Raw genomic sequence first — 17,607 nt, forward strand, 5'->3', positions numbered from 1 at the left:
AGATGGAACCTATAAGCATTAAGTAAACAAGAATCATTCTATAATTAAATTAAACACAGAATTAAGCCTTTTAAAGAATTGCATTTCAAAAGTATTGAATAATTATCTCATGTGTGAAGCACTTATCTGAATGTGTATAGTTTATATGTGTTAACTTTTAAGAACTGATTTGATATATATTATTCAAATAGAACTTATTTATATTACGTATCATTTTTAACTGATTTCACAATGGTTTATAAATAAAGTTCTTAACTATAAATCATTTTATATTACATCTAACATAATTTGTTTATTAAGGAAAAGGCACTGAATCTCAAGATCATCTCTATAGTGGATGTTTAAAGAATCTCCAAATCTTAGACGGCAATGGGACATACAACAATATAAACAAGCCTGAAGTGATGGGTAAAGTGGAGACAGGATGCCAGGATAAATGTTTAACAGGGAACCAGTGTAATGCTGAAACACCATGTATTAATTTCTACTCCCATGTTAAATGTGACTGTTTTGGTACTAATTTGCAGGGACCATTCTGTAATCAGTCAGGTACAAAGTAATACATGTATAACTATAGTGGATTCAAAACTTTTTTAAGGGTACTACCGGTAATTTCTTTGGACTTTGCTAGTAAAAGTGAACTGCTAGTTAAAATGTTAATCAAATGCACAAATTTCCTATAGACTTTAATGCAGAACTTGTTAAAATCATGAAATCATTTCTGTTCAGGTACTGTTAAGTTAATGTAAACATATTGTGTACAGATGTTAGCAAGTTTGAATGTGTAAAAAGAATTCCCATGCTTTTGATTCAATTTTTGCTTAATGATAATGGCTCAAATTCAATCACAGATGGTAAAATCAGCTGTTGGAAAACAGCAGTGAATTTATTGGAAGAACTTCAATTCCAATCATTCTAAATTTGCAAAGATGACAGAGTTGTCTCCCCATTATGAAAATTATAAGGCTGTCAGAGTTATCTCCCATATACATTTTCAGGTTCTACCAAAATCACACTAAGAGGCTATGAATGGATTACCTATCAACTTTATGATAAACCAAGTGACAGGGTCTTTTCAGACAAAAATAAATTCAGTTTACAGTTTAGGGTAAGTTGTAAAAAAATTATCTACCATTAAGAAAAACATTCTGCTGAGAGCATGCATTGATATAAACATTATGATCTATATACTTTCATTATGACATAAACATATAAAAATAAGAAGATGTGGTATGATTGCCAATGAGACAACTCTCCACAAGAGACCAAATGACACTGAAATTAACAACTATAGGTCACCATACGGCCTTCAACAATGAGCAAAGCCCATACCACATAGTCTGCTATAAAAAAACGAGAAAACTAACTGCCTAATTTATGTACAAAATAATGAACGAAAAACAAATATGTTACACAGCATCAAATGACAACCACTGAATTACAGACTCCTGACTTGGGACAGGTTCATACTGAATGTGGCTGGGTTAAACTCGTTTGAAGGTGCCAACCCTCCCCTAACCTGGGACAGTGGTGTAACAGTACAACATAAGAACAAGAACAAACTATAAAAATCAATTGAAAATGGTTTAACTCATCAGATAGATACAAATAGAAATACATTTAACAAAAACACAGAGTGGAGGTGGCAGGGTATTTATCCATCCCTCATCCCTAACAACAAAAAGACACCAAGTACAGATCTGAGAGTACTCGCAGTTACTGACAGCTAGTTCAAAGCCAATAAAAACTAATAAAAAAAATCATGTATCTAAGTTGATATATCTATATGATTTTTTTACAGCATGAAAGCAAATATGACACCCTCTAGTGATATATATGTCAAAGAAAAAAGTACAGATTTCATGAAGTGCAACTCATCTTAAAAATATACACCTTCTTATTGTATGTCTGAGTACCTTCAAAGACTTTGATTTGAATTGTATGTCAGTATATTGTGCAGCTTTGGAATTGCACAGACTTGCAATAGCCAATACTTGACTGTATAACACTGTAAACATTTTTAACGGAGATTTGTTACTATTCTATGGTATATCATGTATCTTGCAAATTTCATTAATACATAAAATTCTTAAATAATGTTTTGATATCTCAAGACCTGTAAAATATCTCAGTAAAATCTTAAATACATTATTAAGGATATTTGTAAGCCATGCAAAAAAGGGGGTAACACATTCAACATCACTTCCAGATGTCTTTTGTATTATTTGCATTGTTGAGTTGCTGTCTTTTGCTCTATACATCATTTGTACTTTTATTCATATATAAAAGCTTTGATATATTATTTGAAAGGACAGTTACTATGTCAACACTGGGTTCTGCCTAAAGTTGAAACCAGCCTTAGCTGATCACTTGGGCAAGGACATACAGTGAATAAACATAATTGAACATGTGTGAACCAAGTGCTTGTCTTATTTAAACAAATCTTCAGTGCTTAAAAGGGGGGTTAAGTTAAGAAATGTTTCACTGTGGGAAAAAAAGTTACTTGGCAAGTTAATTGGAATCAGTAAAAAGGGATTATGAAATATCAGTCAGATGCTATTTGATACTTTGATTACTCTATATATCTGATTTATCTGAAAATATGCTATTTAGCTGCAGAAAAATACTATAAAGGCAGTTTGTTCTGTTACAGTCAGATAGAGGCTCAGGTGTCCTGATATATGCCGTTGGTACCTACCCACATGACAGTCATGTGATTGCTTCAGTTCATGAAGGAGTGGTTACAGCCTCAGTTGGATTCCAGCAGGATGTCACATTAGAAGCTAACCTTGGTATTGCTACAGATGACTTTAGGTAAATATGGATCCATGAAAGTTTGATGGTAATGGGTACATTGTGTACTAACAAAATGGTTTGGATTAATTGGAGTTTTTACCTAAGTTTCTAATAAAACTGTGATGTGTGTTATGCATTTAAAAGTATCTTTTTCAAACTTTCCTTGAAATGTTTGTTGTTTTTGATTAATCATAAATATCTCTGACTTACTTTAGTTCTTTGAAAAAACTATAACATAGTCAACCAATAGAAAAACAATGGGATTTAAATAATATAACTGGTGTTTAATAAGTGAATAATTTTTCATACAAAAAATTCTTATGATACCAACTTTCATACCCATGACACATTTCATCAGGTATGCAGCCTTCTGACCAAAAGTTTGGTCAAATTATATGAAATGCTTAGGACCATATAAAGACAGAAATCAAAAAAAAAAACAGCCAAAAAGTTTTAAAGTTGAGTGTTGATGAAGGAAAATCCAGAACAGCCCTTGGGATGCATGAAATTATAAAAAGTTTTCATTTTTTGACTCAGAGAGTTGGAACCTCATATGTTTATACATTTTTTTAATAAATTTCTTTATTAAGTGGATGAATACATCAGAAAAAAGCACAAAAAGTCCAATGTTTGAGGGGATGGATATAAAACACTCAAATTGACTACATGTCCTTTTAATAGAACATATTACCACTACCAGTCATCTTCTTTGAAAATCAGCATTGAAAACAAATGTTTAATTGTGATTTAAATAATTGAATCAAAACTGAATTATATTGAATTAGAGATGGCATTTCATATCTTCACAAACCACTATATTCATTACCATCCCATTGTGTAGAATTTGAACAACAGATAGATCTGTGATTACACATACAGCATCATGATTTGTAATTTACACAAGACTTATATCATTTCAGTGTTTTCAGTTTTATGGTTTAACTTTTTATGATTATCTCCCCTTCCAAAAACATTACACTCCTCCTTGCATATATCAAGCAAGTGACCAATTCCATATTGATTATGAAAGTAAAGCAGGAAAGGTACATGTTGTTCACTAACATAAATCATAATCATTATAGGCAGAAGGAAGGGTAAGGCAACATTCTCATCTTCCCTGCTTCATATTGCATGTTACCCTTGCATGGTATATGTCTGCTTATAAAATCATGCTTTGATATATAAAGCATCAGTTTGCTGATTCTTTTGTATATTGTGTGAACACAAATATAGTGGCATTTTTAAAAACTTATTATAATAAAGTTATATTCACAGGAAAAAGTATTAATTATATCGTTTCATATTCAGGAACTACAGGAATTTTCACTAATGAGCGGTTTTCATTTCTACTTTGAAATGCATTAATGTAGGATCATATCTATATGAAATATTTTTTCTTTTTTGCAGTTGGAAAGCTTAAAGCATTTACATTTCACTTTATTTATTTTTTTACATTTTTATGGAGAATGTTACTCTTTTTTTCTCTTGTTTCATTCTTTTTTCAATCTTAAAACTATTTCATATTCTTTATTATTGCTTTTTACATATTAACACAGCCTAAAAAACTAATTAAACTGTGTCTGTAGGGAAGGTATTTCAATGGGGTTTAATGAATACCTTTCTTTTGTTTTGATAAGGGCCTTGTAATGTAACTATGATTGTTTTGTGTCAAGTTGTTACAAGTTCAATTGTCATTGCTGGTAGAATGAGAACAATTTTAGGGGTGTTTGCTTTGCTCCTTTTTCAACCTTTTCTTGAAAATGTGTAGCCCCTCTGGCTTTTTTTGGGCAATGCTTTGAGAAAAAAATTTACTCAACAACCATTATATGTTTCAATATGTTTAAAGAATATACATATAAATTATACTTCTGATTAAATGTTTTAAAATTCTTGTGTTTCTATTAGTTTTTCTTAATTATTGATATTAAAATTATTTCTTCCCATACATTTTATATGAAAAATACAGTGAAATCCTTTTTCATGCCTCTAACTCTAATTTTCAAAAATTTGTATCTTTTAAAAAAAAAAGTGCCCAGGCTTGTCCTTATTTTCCTTAATTTTGATTGATTATTTGTATTTAACACCACTGTAAGCACTCTTGGCTATGACATGGTGGCAAGTAATAGCTGTAGGAAGTTCGAGTGTCTGGAGAGCAGGAAAACTGGCAATCTTTAGTCAGTTGAGACTGGAGTTGCATCCTATCATTTGTCATAATATCTTCCATTAGAAATTACTTATGTATGATATTTCTGTAGAAAACATCCTGAACACTGTTTTTATTAACTTGATTCATATAACACAAAATGTTAAATGTTAGTACATTGTATTTAGTTTTAATTCAGTATTTATCTTTAATTTTCTTCATTTATATCATCTTTTGTTTATAATTGTTTCATATAATCAACATTATTATATATTATATATATATGTTCAGAGTTATAGCTCAATGTCATAACAAGTTATATATATTATTCCAGTTAAATATACATTAAAGTCACAATAACAATACCTTTCATTATTACTAGTTAATGCCACAAAAATCCAGAATGTGATACTTACTTATGCTAAACCTGTGTCGCATGAGCCTAAAATAATTGTATAAAGCTTATTCTTTAGAAGGTAGAAGTGCCATAAATCGTATTTTTGAGACTAATGGACTAAACCTTCCTTATGGCATGTGGCAATATACCTTGACCTCAATTTTATGGTTTAATAACTTCAAGGTATAGTTTCTGGTTTTAGGTCAGTGTCTCAGTTACTATGACTAATAGATCAAAAGGTCCATTTTACAGTTGTTATGAGTTAAAGAATAACTGTTAGGTGTTTTATCCATCTGAAAGAATTCACCTGTTACTTGACCTCTTTACATAGTCTAATGATCACTGTTAAGTTTTGGCCCTTTATTATTAGTAAAAGGTCAGCTATATTGGTCTGTACTATTGTTGTAAGGTGTACATATCTGTCTGACAGGAGATGTCATAATTTGACTTTTTCAATGATCAATGTTAAGTTTTTTGCACTTATGTCAATTTACCAATTACTTCGATAAATAAGCCAACTATATTTGGTAAAAAAATCTTCTGTGTACATTTCTGTCTGACAGTGGTCATCTAAATTTTGACATCATGATCTTTACTAAGTTTTAGAGCTGAGGTCAGTTTCTCAATGAATTTGAGTTGTAAGTCAACTATATTTAGTTCATAGGTAGCTGTGTGTTATGTGCATGTCTGTCTGACTTGGGTTATCATACCTAGACCCCATTTTCATGGTTCAAAGGTTATATTATAGTGTTAGAGAAATAGTTAAAATATATTTGGCCTATAGAATTATTGTAAGGTGTAAATGTCCTTCTGACAGGGATCATCTGACCTTGACCTCATTATTATGGTTCATTTATATTAAGGTTAAATTTTCTTTATAGATGTATTAAGACCTTTATCTTAAGGACTGTTGATAAATTATTCAGTTATAAAGAATTCAGCAGGCCATTTTATAGCCTGTGCACATTTTTATTCCTATTGATTTTTTTTTTTAATAAGATGTTCTTGGTAGAAAGAAAATAACAATAAATTTGAAACAACTACTTCCAAAATGTAAGATAGCATCTGGTTGAATACTTCTAATACAAATGTATTAAAAACATTTTATACAGTAGTTTTAACATATTAGTAAATGAATTTGAAAGTGTGACTTATTTTCTTTCATATTATGCATAATGAAAAAAATGTTGCTAAAGTTATTTATTGCAAGTAATTTTCTAGATTAACCTTCAAAAGAAACAGTCATTATCAAAGTTTGTACTTTCAGATGGCATAACTTGACCATTGTCCACAACAAGAATACAGTTACATTTATCCTGGATGAAGAGGTGACGGTCAGGACAACTGAATCCAGTAATTACTACCTCAGTCTTGATTCAAAAATCTTCTTTGGTGGAGGCAATAATTTTGTCATAACAAAAGGTAAGTGTATATAAGTATACTCCCACTCCGAAAGGAGGAGGGTATACTTGTTTACATCTGTCCGTGTATCCGTCGCTCTGTCTGTCTTGTAAAAATTTTCTCAGGAACTACAAATCAGAGCTTTGTGAAACCAAAATTCATGTGAGTATGCTATAATGTGTGATATATTTTCAGATTCATCGCTCATCCACTTCCTGTAACTGTAAATTCAGAAATTGTTGTGAAGTTTTTATTATTGTGAATAATGCGACTGGGTGCTAATGGCAATAATAAGAACTTGCACTCTGATAACTGATGCATATAAGTGTATGCAGATTATCCTGAAATCAAATAATAAATCTCACATTTTTGTCCTTTAAAAATCGCAATAATAAATGCACACAATAATTTCTGAATTTACAGTATCTGAATACCGGTACTTATGTATTTGTACACATAATGGCCATGTATAAAATTATTGTCACTATTTTCTCAGGATCTTCAAATCGGAGCTTCCTGAAATTTATAATCAATGTTCATACAAGCATTCTATACTGTGTGAAGTATTTTTAGATTCATCCTCATCAGCTTCCTGTTTACCTAATACTTATGTATTCTTTCAAATAATGGCTATGTATGAAACTTTGTCACATTTTTTTCAGGAACTACAAATAAAGGTTTTCTAAAATATATATCAACCTTCATGTACTTTACTATGTGATATGTTTTGCATACATCACTCATCAACTTCCTGTGTATTGTATACTTACAGGGGAGGCATCATAAGTGAACTTTAGCTCACAATTCAAATTGTTGTACCTTCAAAGTATAACCAAATAATAATTGCAAAGAAGATATTTTGAAAATAATTAGAAGTAGCTCAAGATAAAAAATTTCTGCTGCATAATCCTTGATAAGGCTTCTGGTCAGAACCCTGGACTTAAGCTATTTATAGTTATTTTGAAAATCCCCTTGGATAATGAATTTCTCTTAAATCACAGGTCTGACAGAATTTATCTTGTTAAAAAAGTGACTCCATATAATTGTAGCTGCTCCTGATCCTTTAGACTAAAAAATATCCTGCAGTTAATGAGAGTATATAATTAGTTAGTCTGCTATTTATAGTAGTAAAGCATTTATAGATATAAGAAGATGTGGTATGAGTGCCAATGAGACAACTCTCCATCCAAGTCACAATTTGTAACAGTAAACCATTATAGGTCAAAGTACAGCCTTCAACACGGAGCCGTGGCTAACACCGAACAGCAAGCTATAAAGGGGCCCAAAAATGACTAGTGTAAAACCATTCAAACAGGAAAACCAACGGTCTAATCTATATAAAAAATGAGAAACACTTATGAACCACATCAACAAACGACATCCACTGAACAACAGGTTCCTGACTTAGGACAGGTGCAAACAAATACAGCGGGTTTAAACATTTTAACAGGTGCCAACCTTCACCCTAACCTGAAATAATAGTGTAACATCACAACATAGAAAGACACACTACAAAATATCAATTGAAATGGCTTAACTCAATCAAAAGACATATTACCGAAAACAAGTAAACATACACTGATCGAATAAATTTGATCTATGACACAATGTAAATACAAAATTAATGAAAAAGGGGGGGGGGGAGATGTAAAACAATATTCATATGAAATAATTTGGTTGATTTTAATTTTGAAAAAAAAGAGTTGAAATATCAATACTTAAATCTATAAATTGATTTATGTTTCAGGCTTACAAGTTACACAGAATTTTGTTGGTTGTTTGAAGAATGTTTATGTTGACGATGTTTCTTTAGTCTATGAGATGAAGCATGGGAATGACAGAGTTATCCACAGCGGTGGTCATAAACCTTATTATGGTTGTCACAAGACAGAAGACATTCCTATATCATTTCCCAAGTCTGGAACCATGATTGTACTAGATACACCATCTAATACAGACTTACAAGTAGAGTTTGGCTTCCGCACGGTCCGTGATGTTGCCATTATATTTTATGCACAGACTATTTCAACCTTAGGATATGGCATTGGTTTCTTTGAGGTGAGTTAGGATCAAGACTGAGTAGAGAGCTGTTATGGCAAAGTAGTAATTCTGTTCATCATGTTTGTATGACTGAATTTGTGTGGTCATGGTGTAATTTGGTCTGAAATATTAACAGGTTAACTGTTATCTACTTTCTACATTTACAAAAATAATTAATACATGTATGATATCTCAATTAAGTTTTATTAAGCATTTCAAATTTTGATTGTTGAGAATTGCTTCTGGACAAGAACTTCATCATCTTGTATATGGCATGCACTTGAAAAAAATAATCTTACATACAAATTTAAATGATAACCCAAGCAGCTAGATTGGTAGAAAGATCAGACATTTTAATTCCAGTACCAATAGATTATGAAAAGCCATGATAATTTGAGATATCTATAGACAGATGTCCAGACAAGAAAAGAAACAAATACACAAAGAAATAAAGTTTGGCCTAATTAAACCCCTACAAACACTAGGGTCAAATGATGAAAACCTCTTTTTATTCACTAGCGATTTGTTTTAATCAAATTTTCTAGCACAAAATTAGATTTTCAGGAAATAAGCGGAAAGTCTTAATTTTTAATTGTATGCATATAAAATCAGGGGTTTGATTCTAGCCATTTTTATCCCCGCACATGTGAGTCGAAGTGAAAATTGTTTGAATAAACAGATATGAGAGAAGCTTATGTGAGAAAATCTTTATAACAGTACATGTGCCACTAATAATAGATTTGTGTGCTCAATATTGGCATTTTTTGTCATTTTCAGATATGGATTAGACACCACCAAGTTATTTTACAACTAGAACCATCTACTAGGAATCCTGATCTATCAAAACACATTGTCATTGATCATGTTGTCAATGACAACAAATGGCATACTCTACATCTCCATTTCACTGATAGGTAAATACATTTAAGTCATTATAGAAAATTTAGCCTCAGTTTCATTATGACAAACTTTAACCACTGACAGCAATGAATTTGCTTTGTTATTATTTCAATCAGTATCATAATATTGTTGTTAAATATTTTAGAAAACAATTTTCATGTCATGCTCTTTGCTCATTATAACATGGATGGGTAGGCTTTATGTGTCAATATTTACATTGGTGAGGTGTTTAATACTGACAAATATGTGCCTGTCATGTGAAAATGATCATAGTGCAGGACATGAAATATTATTTTGATATTATTAGACAAATAGATATTTGGATACAAGCAGACTACAGATAGCTAAGGAATTTATGGAAGCTCTGCACAAGTTTCAAATGGATTTTGTGCTATTCAGTTTTGGTTTGTTTATGTCCTGACAACAAAATTTAATATTTGAAAACATGATACTAAAAAGAAACTAAATCTTAAGAAGCACATGAAATAAATATTCTTACTCCAAACAACTTAATTGATTTCAAACCTTGCATTGAGTCTTTCATGGTTCTTGTAACAAATACTCTGTATGTATGAGCTGTAACAAAGTTATTTTGGATATTGCAATGAACTTACTGGTAGATATATGTATATTATAACAATAGATACTATTTAAACAGGTTTACCAAAATAAAGATAGATGATAGATCTAACCAGATAAATCACACAGATCTACTGGAGTTAACAGGAGAAATGGTGATTGGACATGGACCTAGGCTAGCCTATGATGGTATGATGCTTGTATTATATGGGGGAATCAGAAACTATTTTAGCAAAACAATTTTTCGAATAAAATCTATTTAACATTGAACAGCATAATTTAATTTAGTTGAATCTGTTCGTCTGCTGTGTGTCAGTAAGCCGAGATCTTTTACTTCTGATAGAAATAAATCCTTTTCTTTGACACTTTAATTGGTAAATATATTAAAGGAAATTAACCAAACTAGGGTTATTTTAAAATAACCTAAATCATATTGGGATATTGTCATCACTTGACTAAGTGAAAAAAAAAATTGCATGTCAGTAATAACTGACATGCATTCATTCTATTTTGTATAAAAAAAAAGGCTTCAGATCTTATTTATTGATATTACATCCTGTATAGAAACATAAGCCATATGCGACTGTCATACAAGTGAGAGGTTTAGCTAGCAATAAAGCTAGGTTTAATCCACCATTTTCTACATAAGGAAATGCCTGTACCAAGTCAGGAATATGACAGTTGTTTTTAATTCATTTGATGTGTTTTAGCTTTTGATTTTGCCATTTGATAAGGGACTTTCCGATTTGAATTTTATTTGGAGTTTGGTTTTGTTGTTTTACTTTTTACTGGTTCTTGACAATTTGTTTTTCAGCCAATGATGGATTTGTTGGTTGTATAAGGAATCTAGCTATACAAGACAAGGTAAAGGATGCTATCAACTTACTGCAAACAAATTCAGCAGTGTATGGTGTAATACTGGATGGTTGTCACCTAGTACCCTACTGTGAAGGTGGCCCTCATTGTGAACATGGTGGTAAATGTTTGTCAAACTGGGATGGAGTTGCATGTGATTGTTCTGACACTGCATATGAAGGACATGCATGTCATTTTGGTATGAACTAGCAGCTTTCTATGCACCATGATACCACCAAAACAAACAGTGAATTACCGTATTTAGCCGTGTATAGTACACAGTTGTGTATAATACACACACCCTTTTCATCCCTCAAAAATCTTGAAAAAAAAATAAATTTAAAAGTAAAAAAAAATTTTAAATAAAAAAAAACAAAAGTAAAAACAACAATTTTAAAAGTCTAGTTCACTGTATAAAAAAACCTTAAATAGGGAACAATTAAATCTTCATTTAAGTCTTTTGATAGATAAAAAATAATGTGTAAGACTGATTGTTCAATCAAATTGTTTTATAAAATAATTTTAAAGTCATAAACAATAAAATGGTAAAGCTTTCGTCATGTAGTTAACATTTATTAATTTTATAAAAGTAAAGTTATTAATTAAATATCCCTTTTGAAATCAATGTTTGTCTAAGTTTGTCCAAGCTGATGCACTGTTCAAATATTATAAAAGAAATAATTGGAAAGTAATAGAAAAAAGAAATAAGACCTCAAACATTTTTTTCTAAATTGATTAGCAGTAATTAAAATTAACTCTTTAATCCGAAATTTTCTTTTCATTAATCATGTTGATTTACAGCACTGCTGAGGTTATTATATTGAGCACCTGTCTAAAGTTGACATGATTACACACCCATACTTAATCCTTAATTTCATTTTAAGCTTACTCATGCAGGATGTCACACCAGTACTTTGAATATTCAATAATGAAGGAAAAAAACATTATTAACAAATATTACAAATAAAAAACGTCTTGAATATATACAATACCGAAGGAAAAAAAAATAATATTAAGAAAAATAATATAGTTGTGTATAATATGCACCCCCTCTACCAACTACATTTTTGGGGTAAAAAAGTGTGTATTATACACAACTAAATATGGTAATTTTAGAAACCTACAAGAAGATGTTTTATTTCCATTAAATGGGCTCACAAGGAGCATAATACAATACAAGACATTAATAAGACAATAACAATAAGAAACAACAATAGTCTAGTATACATACCAAGAAAAGAAAAAGCAGTGTGAACATCATGAACTACACACATATATAGATATATATAAATATATGTTCAACAGTGTTTCCCTCCTTCTCAGGTACAAATGTACACCAATATTTAAAAAAAATGGGTACAAAAAAACTGCTTTCTATTTAAGGCTTTTTTTCACACAGATTTGGTGAAAATATGATCAGAAATTTACTGTAAGACCTCTAAGGTTGATAATGGTATAGAAATATGGTCACCTGGATTTCCTGCTCATATTTGAGACGACCTGTTGTAAGGCAACACTTCTACCTTTGCCCAATTTACTCTGAATTTCCAGGAACAGTTCAAATTTCATGCCCTTCGTCCCGATCAAATTATTATGTATAAAATATTTGCCACTGGACATCAAGCCAGCAAAATCAATCAATCTACCTTTTTATTGGAAACATAAATTTTCAAGATATTTATTTTGAAAATGCCTATTTGGATGTACACCAGCAACAATCTTATTCTGAAAAAAGAACATAGGTTAATATGACAGTGCCTTATAGGTAATTCCCATCTTTATAATTGTTCAGAGGAGTTCAACAATGAGCTAAAGAGTCAATTAATAAACAGATTTGTTGCAATGCTTTAATCTTCATTAATAACCATTTCATACATTTTATAAAATTACATTTGCAGAGGGCAGAAGTATTAAATTGAGATCTTTCTTTCTTTATATATATATTTAAATTTCCTGAAATATACTTATTTTTTGTTGTTAGCAAAATACAGAAGATCTTGTGACGATTACTACCAAGCTGGTTATAAACAGTCTGGAGCATACCAGATTGATTTGGACAGTACTGGTCCCCTTCAACCTGTTTATGTTTGGTGTGAGATGGAGTACCAGTATCAAGGAGAAAAATATGGCATGACTAAAATAGATCATAATTTTATACCAGATACACGGGTCAGAGGCAAAGGATTGTATGATATGAGAAAATTATTATCATATAGGTAGGAATTTTTAACCATTTGTATTTTTCACATTGGGGTCAAGATAATCAAAGAAAAACCAATTTTTGTGGATAAAGGTAAACCTTGAATTCAAAATTTCAACAAAGTGCAAATTTTCTTTAGGCTTGTATGTGGACTTAGGCAAAACCAAAAAATAAATAAAATTTAACTTCAATCCACGAAAATCAGTACCCATAAAAATTAATGAATCCACAGTATTATGTATTTTAAAAGGAACGTCAATCCAAACAAACGATTAGCTCTACTGCAAAACTTTACCATTTACCAAAAAGAATATACCACTTATTTTACCCCACTCACAGAGGGGATTGAAACTGCAATCACCGAGTTTGTCCATCAGTCTGTCCCTTTGTTCATCCCTACATAACTTTTGTTGTTACATAGTTTCTTTGTTAAGGAATGATTGAAAATTAATTTGGAACTTTATTATGATGAGTTGTAGTGTGTAAGTGATTGTCAGATCTGCCAGGCGGTCACTTCTTTGACCATTATTGTTGAAACAAAAAAGACTTATTACAATACATTTATATATAAATCAATACAACTTATTAAAGAAGCTTTTGTAACATGGGAGTTAATGTCATATTTCATAGAGAAATGACAAGACAAGAACTAGTAGAGTTAACAGAATCATCTATTTGGTGTGAACAGTTAGTGGATTATGATTGTTACAGAGCTCCATTAGAGTAAGTCAAAAGTCTTTATGTGCACAAAATAACTATATTTTGATATGGTGTATGCATTGGTACAGTTATGGTCAAAATTATTTACCTAATCAAAAGTTATATTTCACACAAATGGAAAAAAGAAAACTAAATCCGCTGTTGCAACTTTGAAAAGTAAAATCGTACTTTTAATTTTGCTAATATTTCTTTTTTTAATAGAATCATATTTAAAATCCATCAGTCATCCTTTGTTGGTTCTTAACATTGAGTGGTTAGTTATTTTACGTGCTTACTCAGGATGACAGATATGTTGTTCTACATAGAATTGGACTATGGAAATGGTCACTTAATCATCATATATTCTGCCTCATCTTACCCCATTATCCACATCTTCATATCACAATAATGTGTTAATATATGCAATACAATCAATTTCTTATCATTTTTCTGTTTTACTAATTTGTAGCAAAAAAATTATCATAATTCAAAATAAATATAAGACAATAAAATAATTAGTCAGAAGAATGCTAAATGATCTTTATTACTTTTCATTAACAAAAAATGTATATCAAATATTCTCTTTCATTTCAGACTAGGGAAATCTACAATATTTCAATCAGCGAGAGGTGAAATATTAGAACTTCGTTATAATACTGATGCTGACAGCTTATGTTCCTGTAGAAAGGGAACCTGTCCTCAGAATAGATGTCAATGTGATAAAGGTAAACATGGCTTTCACATTCATGCATTTTCCTGTAAATTTCTAATGTGACAATGCTTATATTATATCACAGTAAGAGTTGATTGTTCAATGATGTAGTATGCTGATTTACCTCAGGTCAACCATCATAACTCATTCTTAAATAGGAATTCGAAATTGGTCTATGAATAAATGAATTGAACATTTCAAAGATATATAGACAACAACTCCTCAACATAATTTTAGCTGTCCATATAAAAATCATTCAGTTTTGAAAATATATGATACACCTAACAAAAATGGCTACATAATTATATTTTTTTATGCCCCCGCTGCAATGGAGGGGACATTAAGTGTTACCCTTGTCTGTCTGTACGTGCCCCTTTACAAATGGAAAAATTGCTGAATTTTTTCATGTCCGTTCTTTAACTGAAGTTTGCCTCCACAAAATGTTATGAATCTCATACACAATGCTTGTTACTGCAAAACTCAGATCAAATTCTAATTTGGGTGGCTTCACTTTTACAGTTCTTGAGTTATATTCCTTTATAACGTTATATGCAAGCGGGGGCATCATCTGTCCCATGCACACATTCTCCATTTATTTCAACTCTGTGATAGACGTATGTAATGAATAAGCATTAAATTGGCAATTCAAAGGTAAAACCTCTGTACTTTTAAATTACACTGTGCAGTCTCAATGTCATTATGAAATAATCATTCAACCTCTGTCCTGATAAACCATGTTGTGCAGTCTCAATTCCTTCATGACTGACATCTCAATTAATAATGGTGTAAAACAATGTATTTCTTATAAAGCACTGAAATAGTGAATTCATTTTAAAATGCTTGCTGAAAGATAATTGCATGTCATTTTTCTGCAAATCATTGAGATACTTATTTATATGCATGTATGGATTTAACCTGTGAAATGTGTTTACAAATTAAATGGTTTACATCTTTCCCCTTCATGTGATACTATATTAAATAATTGTTTTGCCAATCACTTGATTTTCATATTTGAACCAGCAGTTTCTGGAAATATAACTATTTTTATGATAATGCAGATAATGTTATATTTTTAGGTCATGCCCAGTGGGAAAAAGACAGTGGATACATTAGATATAAACAGCATTTACCGATTACTGAGTTGAGGATATACCAGTCAAAGTCTCCAGCACCACAGACCAGTGCCAACTTAAGTTTGGGTCCTCTTAAATGCTGGGGAGAAGGTAAGTCTTTGTTTATTGTAAATGTAAAAAGGAGTGAGAATTAAAGAGAACTTAAATTAAAGACTTGTGTTTCGACTGATTATTAATTTTCAGATTACATAATTTGCAAGATGCATACCAGGGTTTCCGCTGGCGGTCGCGAAAAAATAAAAATTGTGGCGATTAAAATTTATTTGGCTAAAGACTTTGGTTAAAAAAATATAATGGTTTGTTGTTCATCTTGTTTATAATTTTTCGGGTTTATCAAACTTTTTCCTTGATCAGACAATACTGGGATTTCACCTTGAACTGGTCACATGTTACGATTTTTACAAAATCAATAACCAGCTGATTGCATTTTTAAAAGATAGCTATCAGCAACAATGGACTAATTAATAAAGGTGTTGATTGTAATGTTTAATGAAATTGTGTGGTTAAATGGCTTCACATGTCACATAAAGGATTTTTTCATTCAACTAGACGGGAAGTATCCGATGATCCCATGTTCATAGAAGTCAAATATGATGATTTCAGGATTTATATTGCAATTTTACAGTATCTTTTAAAGAATAAATGTTAATAATGAGTGTTTATTTACTCAGGTGAAAGAAATATAACGTTCATTGAAGATTAAAAAAATAGATATGACGAATTATAATAGATTAGACAACCATGCTGCAAACTGAAATTTTTGTTGGCAAGTAGGAAAATTAAAGGTTCATTTGGACCCTTTGCCTAAAATGGCTGTGTTTTCACCTCAAAATTTACAGACTAACCTGTGCATCTGGAAACGTTTTAAGGCATGGCATACTCTAGATAAATAAAATACAAATTCATTTCATGTTTTAGAAAATTTAAAACTTAACTGGATTTTACTGTGCACTTTTTTCGTCACTGCAGATGATGATAAAATTAATAAACAGTTGAGTTTTACTTGATATGGTTCATTCAGGTACACAGTTTAAATCACCAATTATTGTCAGGTATCAAGTGGCACCTTCTGGAGGAACAAAAAAAGTGCACTGCAAAATCCAGTTAAGTTTTTAATTTTCTAAAACATAAACTGTATTTGAATTTTATTTATCTGGAGCATGCTATGCCTTAAAATTTTCCATATAGATAGGTTTGTTTGTTGTGAAAATGCATCCATTTTAGCCAAAGGGTCCACATGAACCTTAAACCGAAAATATGTTTATGTAAGTTGGCGAAAAAAAAAATTGTTAGTGGCGAAAAAAAAATTGTTTTGGCGAAAAAGAAAATTGACTCAGGGGAAACCCTGATGCAGACAATGACGGACTGTTAGAATAAAATCTGGTAATAAGATAGGACCAGCCTGTCTATTGTATTGTTATTATTTTTCATTACAGCTCTCAGTAAAGTTGCTAATGCAGTGACCTTTAAAAGGTCATCTGCTTATCTACACCTCAGATCCCCATGGAGATCCTCAAACCTACAGTTTATGTTTAGAACTCACCAGACTACAGCTTTGTTGTTAAACCAAACCCATACATCAGACAACTCCAACAGTTTGGTTATAGCTCTTATATCAGGTTATATATTTTAGATCATAGTTTCCCAATTGAATTTTTGTATGCCCTTTTTTTTTTTAAATATTTTGATATAAAAGGTAAATTCTATCATAAAATTGGAAACATGGAAGGTGTAGATTGGATTTGATATCTT

The 17,607-nt window shown here is 30.9% G+C and overlaps 1 protein-coding gene across 14 annotated transcripts in view; it reads left to right on the top strand.

Moving 5' to 3' along the window:
* The window catches only part of LOC127698563 (axotactin-like), a 128,609-nt gene that overhangs the window by 67,111 nt on the left and 43,891 nt on the right, over positions 1–17,607 (top strand). For 13 of the 14 annotated variants that reach the window (XM_052202097.1, XM_052202074.1, XM_052202081.1 and 10 more), the window contains 14 exons: positions 301–549; positions 999–1,108; positions 2,654–2,814; positions 3,879–3,890; positions 6,604–6,758; positions 8,485–8,795; positions 9,555–9,691; positions 10,336–10,445; positions 11,071–11,310; positions 13,093–13,327; positions 13,942–14,034; positions 14,605–14,735; positions 15,799–15,945; positions 17,292–17,474. In XM_052202097.1, the coding sequence (XP_052058057.1) occupies positions 301–549; positions 999–1,108; positions 2,654–2,814; positions 3,879–3,890; positions 6,604–6,758; positions 8,485–8,795; positions 9,555–9,691; positions 10,336–10,445; positions 11,071–11,310; positions 13,093–13,327; positions 13,942–14,034; positions 14,605–14,735; positions 15,799–15,945; positions 17,292–17,474 (2,274 nt within the window). The remainder of the gene's footprint in view (positions 1–300; positions 550–998; positions 1,109–2,653; positions 2,815–3,878; positions 3,891–6,603; positions 6,759–8,484; positions 8,796–9,554; positions 9,692–10,335; positions 10,446–11,070; positions 11,311–13,092; positions 13,328–13,941; positions 14,035–14,604; positions 14,736–15,798; positions 15,946–17,291; positions 17,475–17,607) is intronic. The other variant, XM_052202156.1, reaches the window with a different exon arrangement.

This window comes from Mytilus californianus, unplaced genomic scaffold (genome assembly GCF_021869535.1).
Source record: "Mytilus californianus isolate M0D057914Y unplaced genomic scaffold, xbMytCali1.0.p SCAF_1, whole genome shotgun sequence".
In the NCBI taxonomy this organism is placed as follows: Eukaryota; Metazoa; Mollusca; class Bivalvia; order Mytilida; family Mytilidae; genus Mytilus; species Mytilus californianus.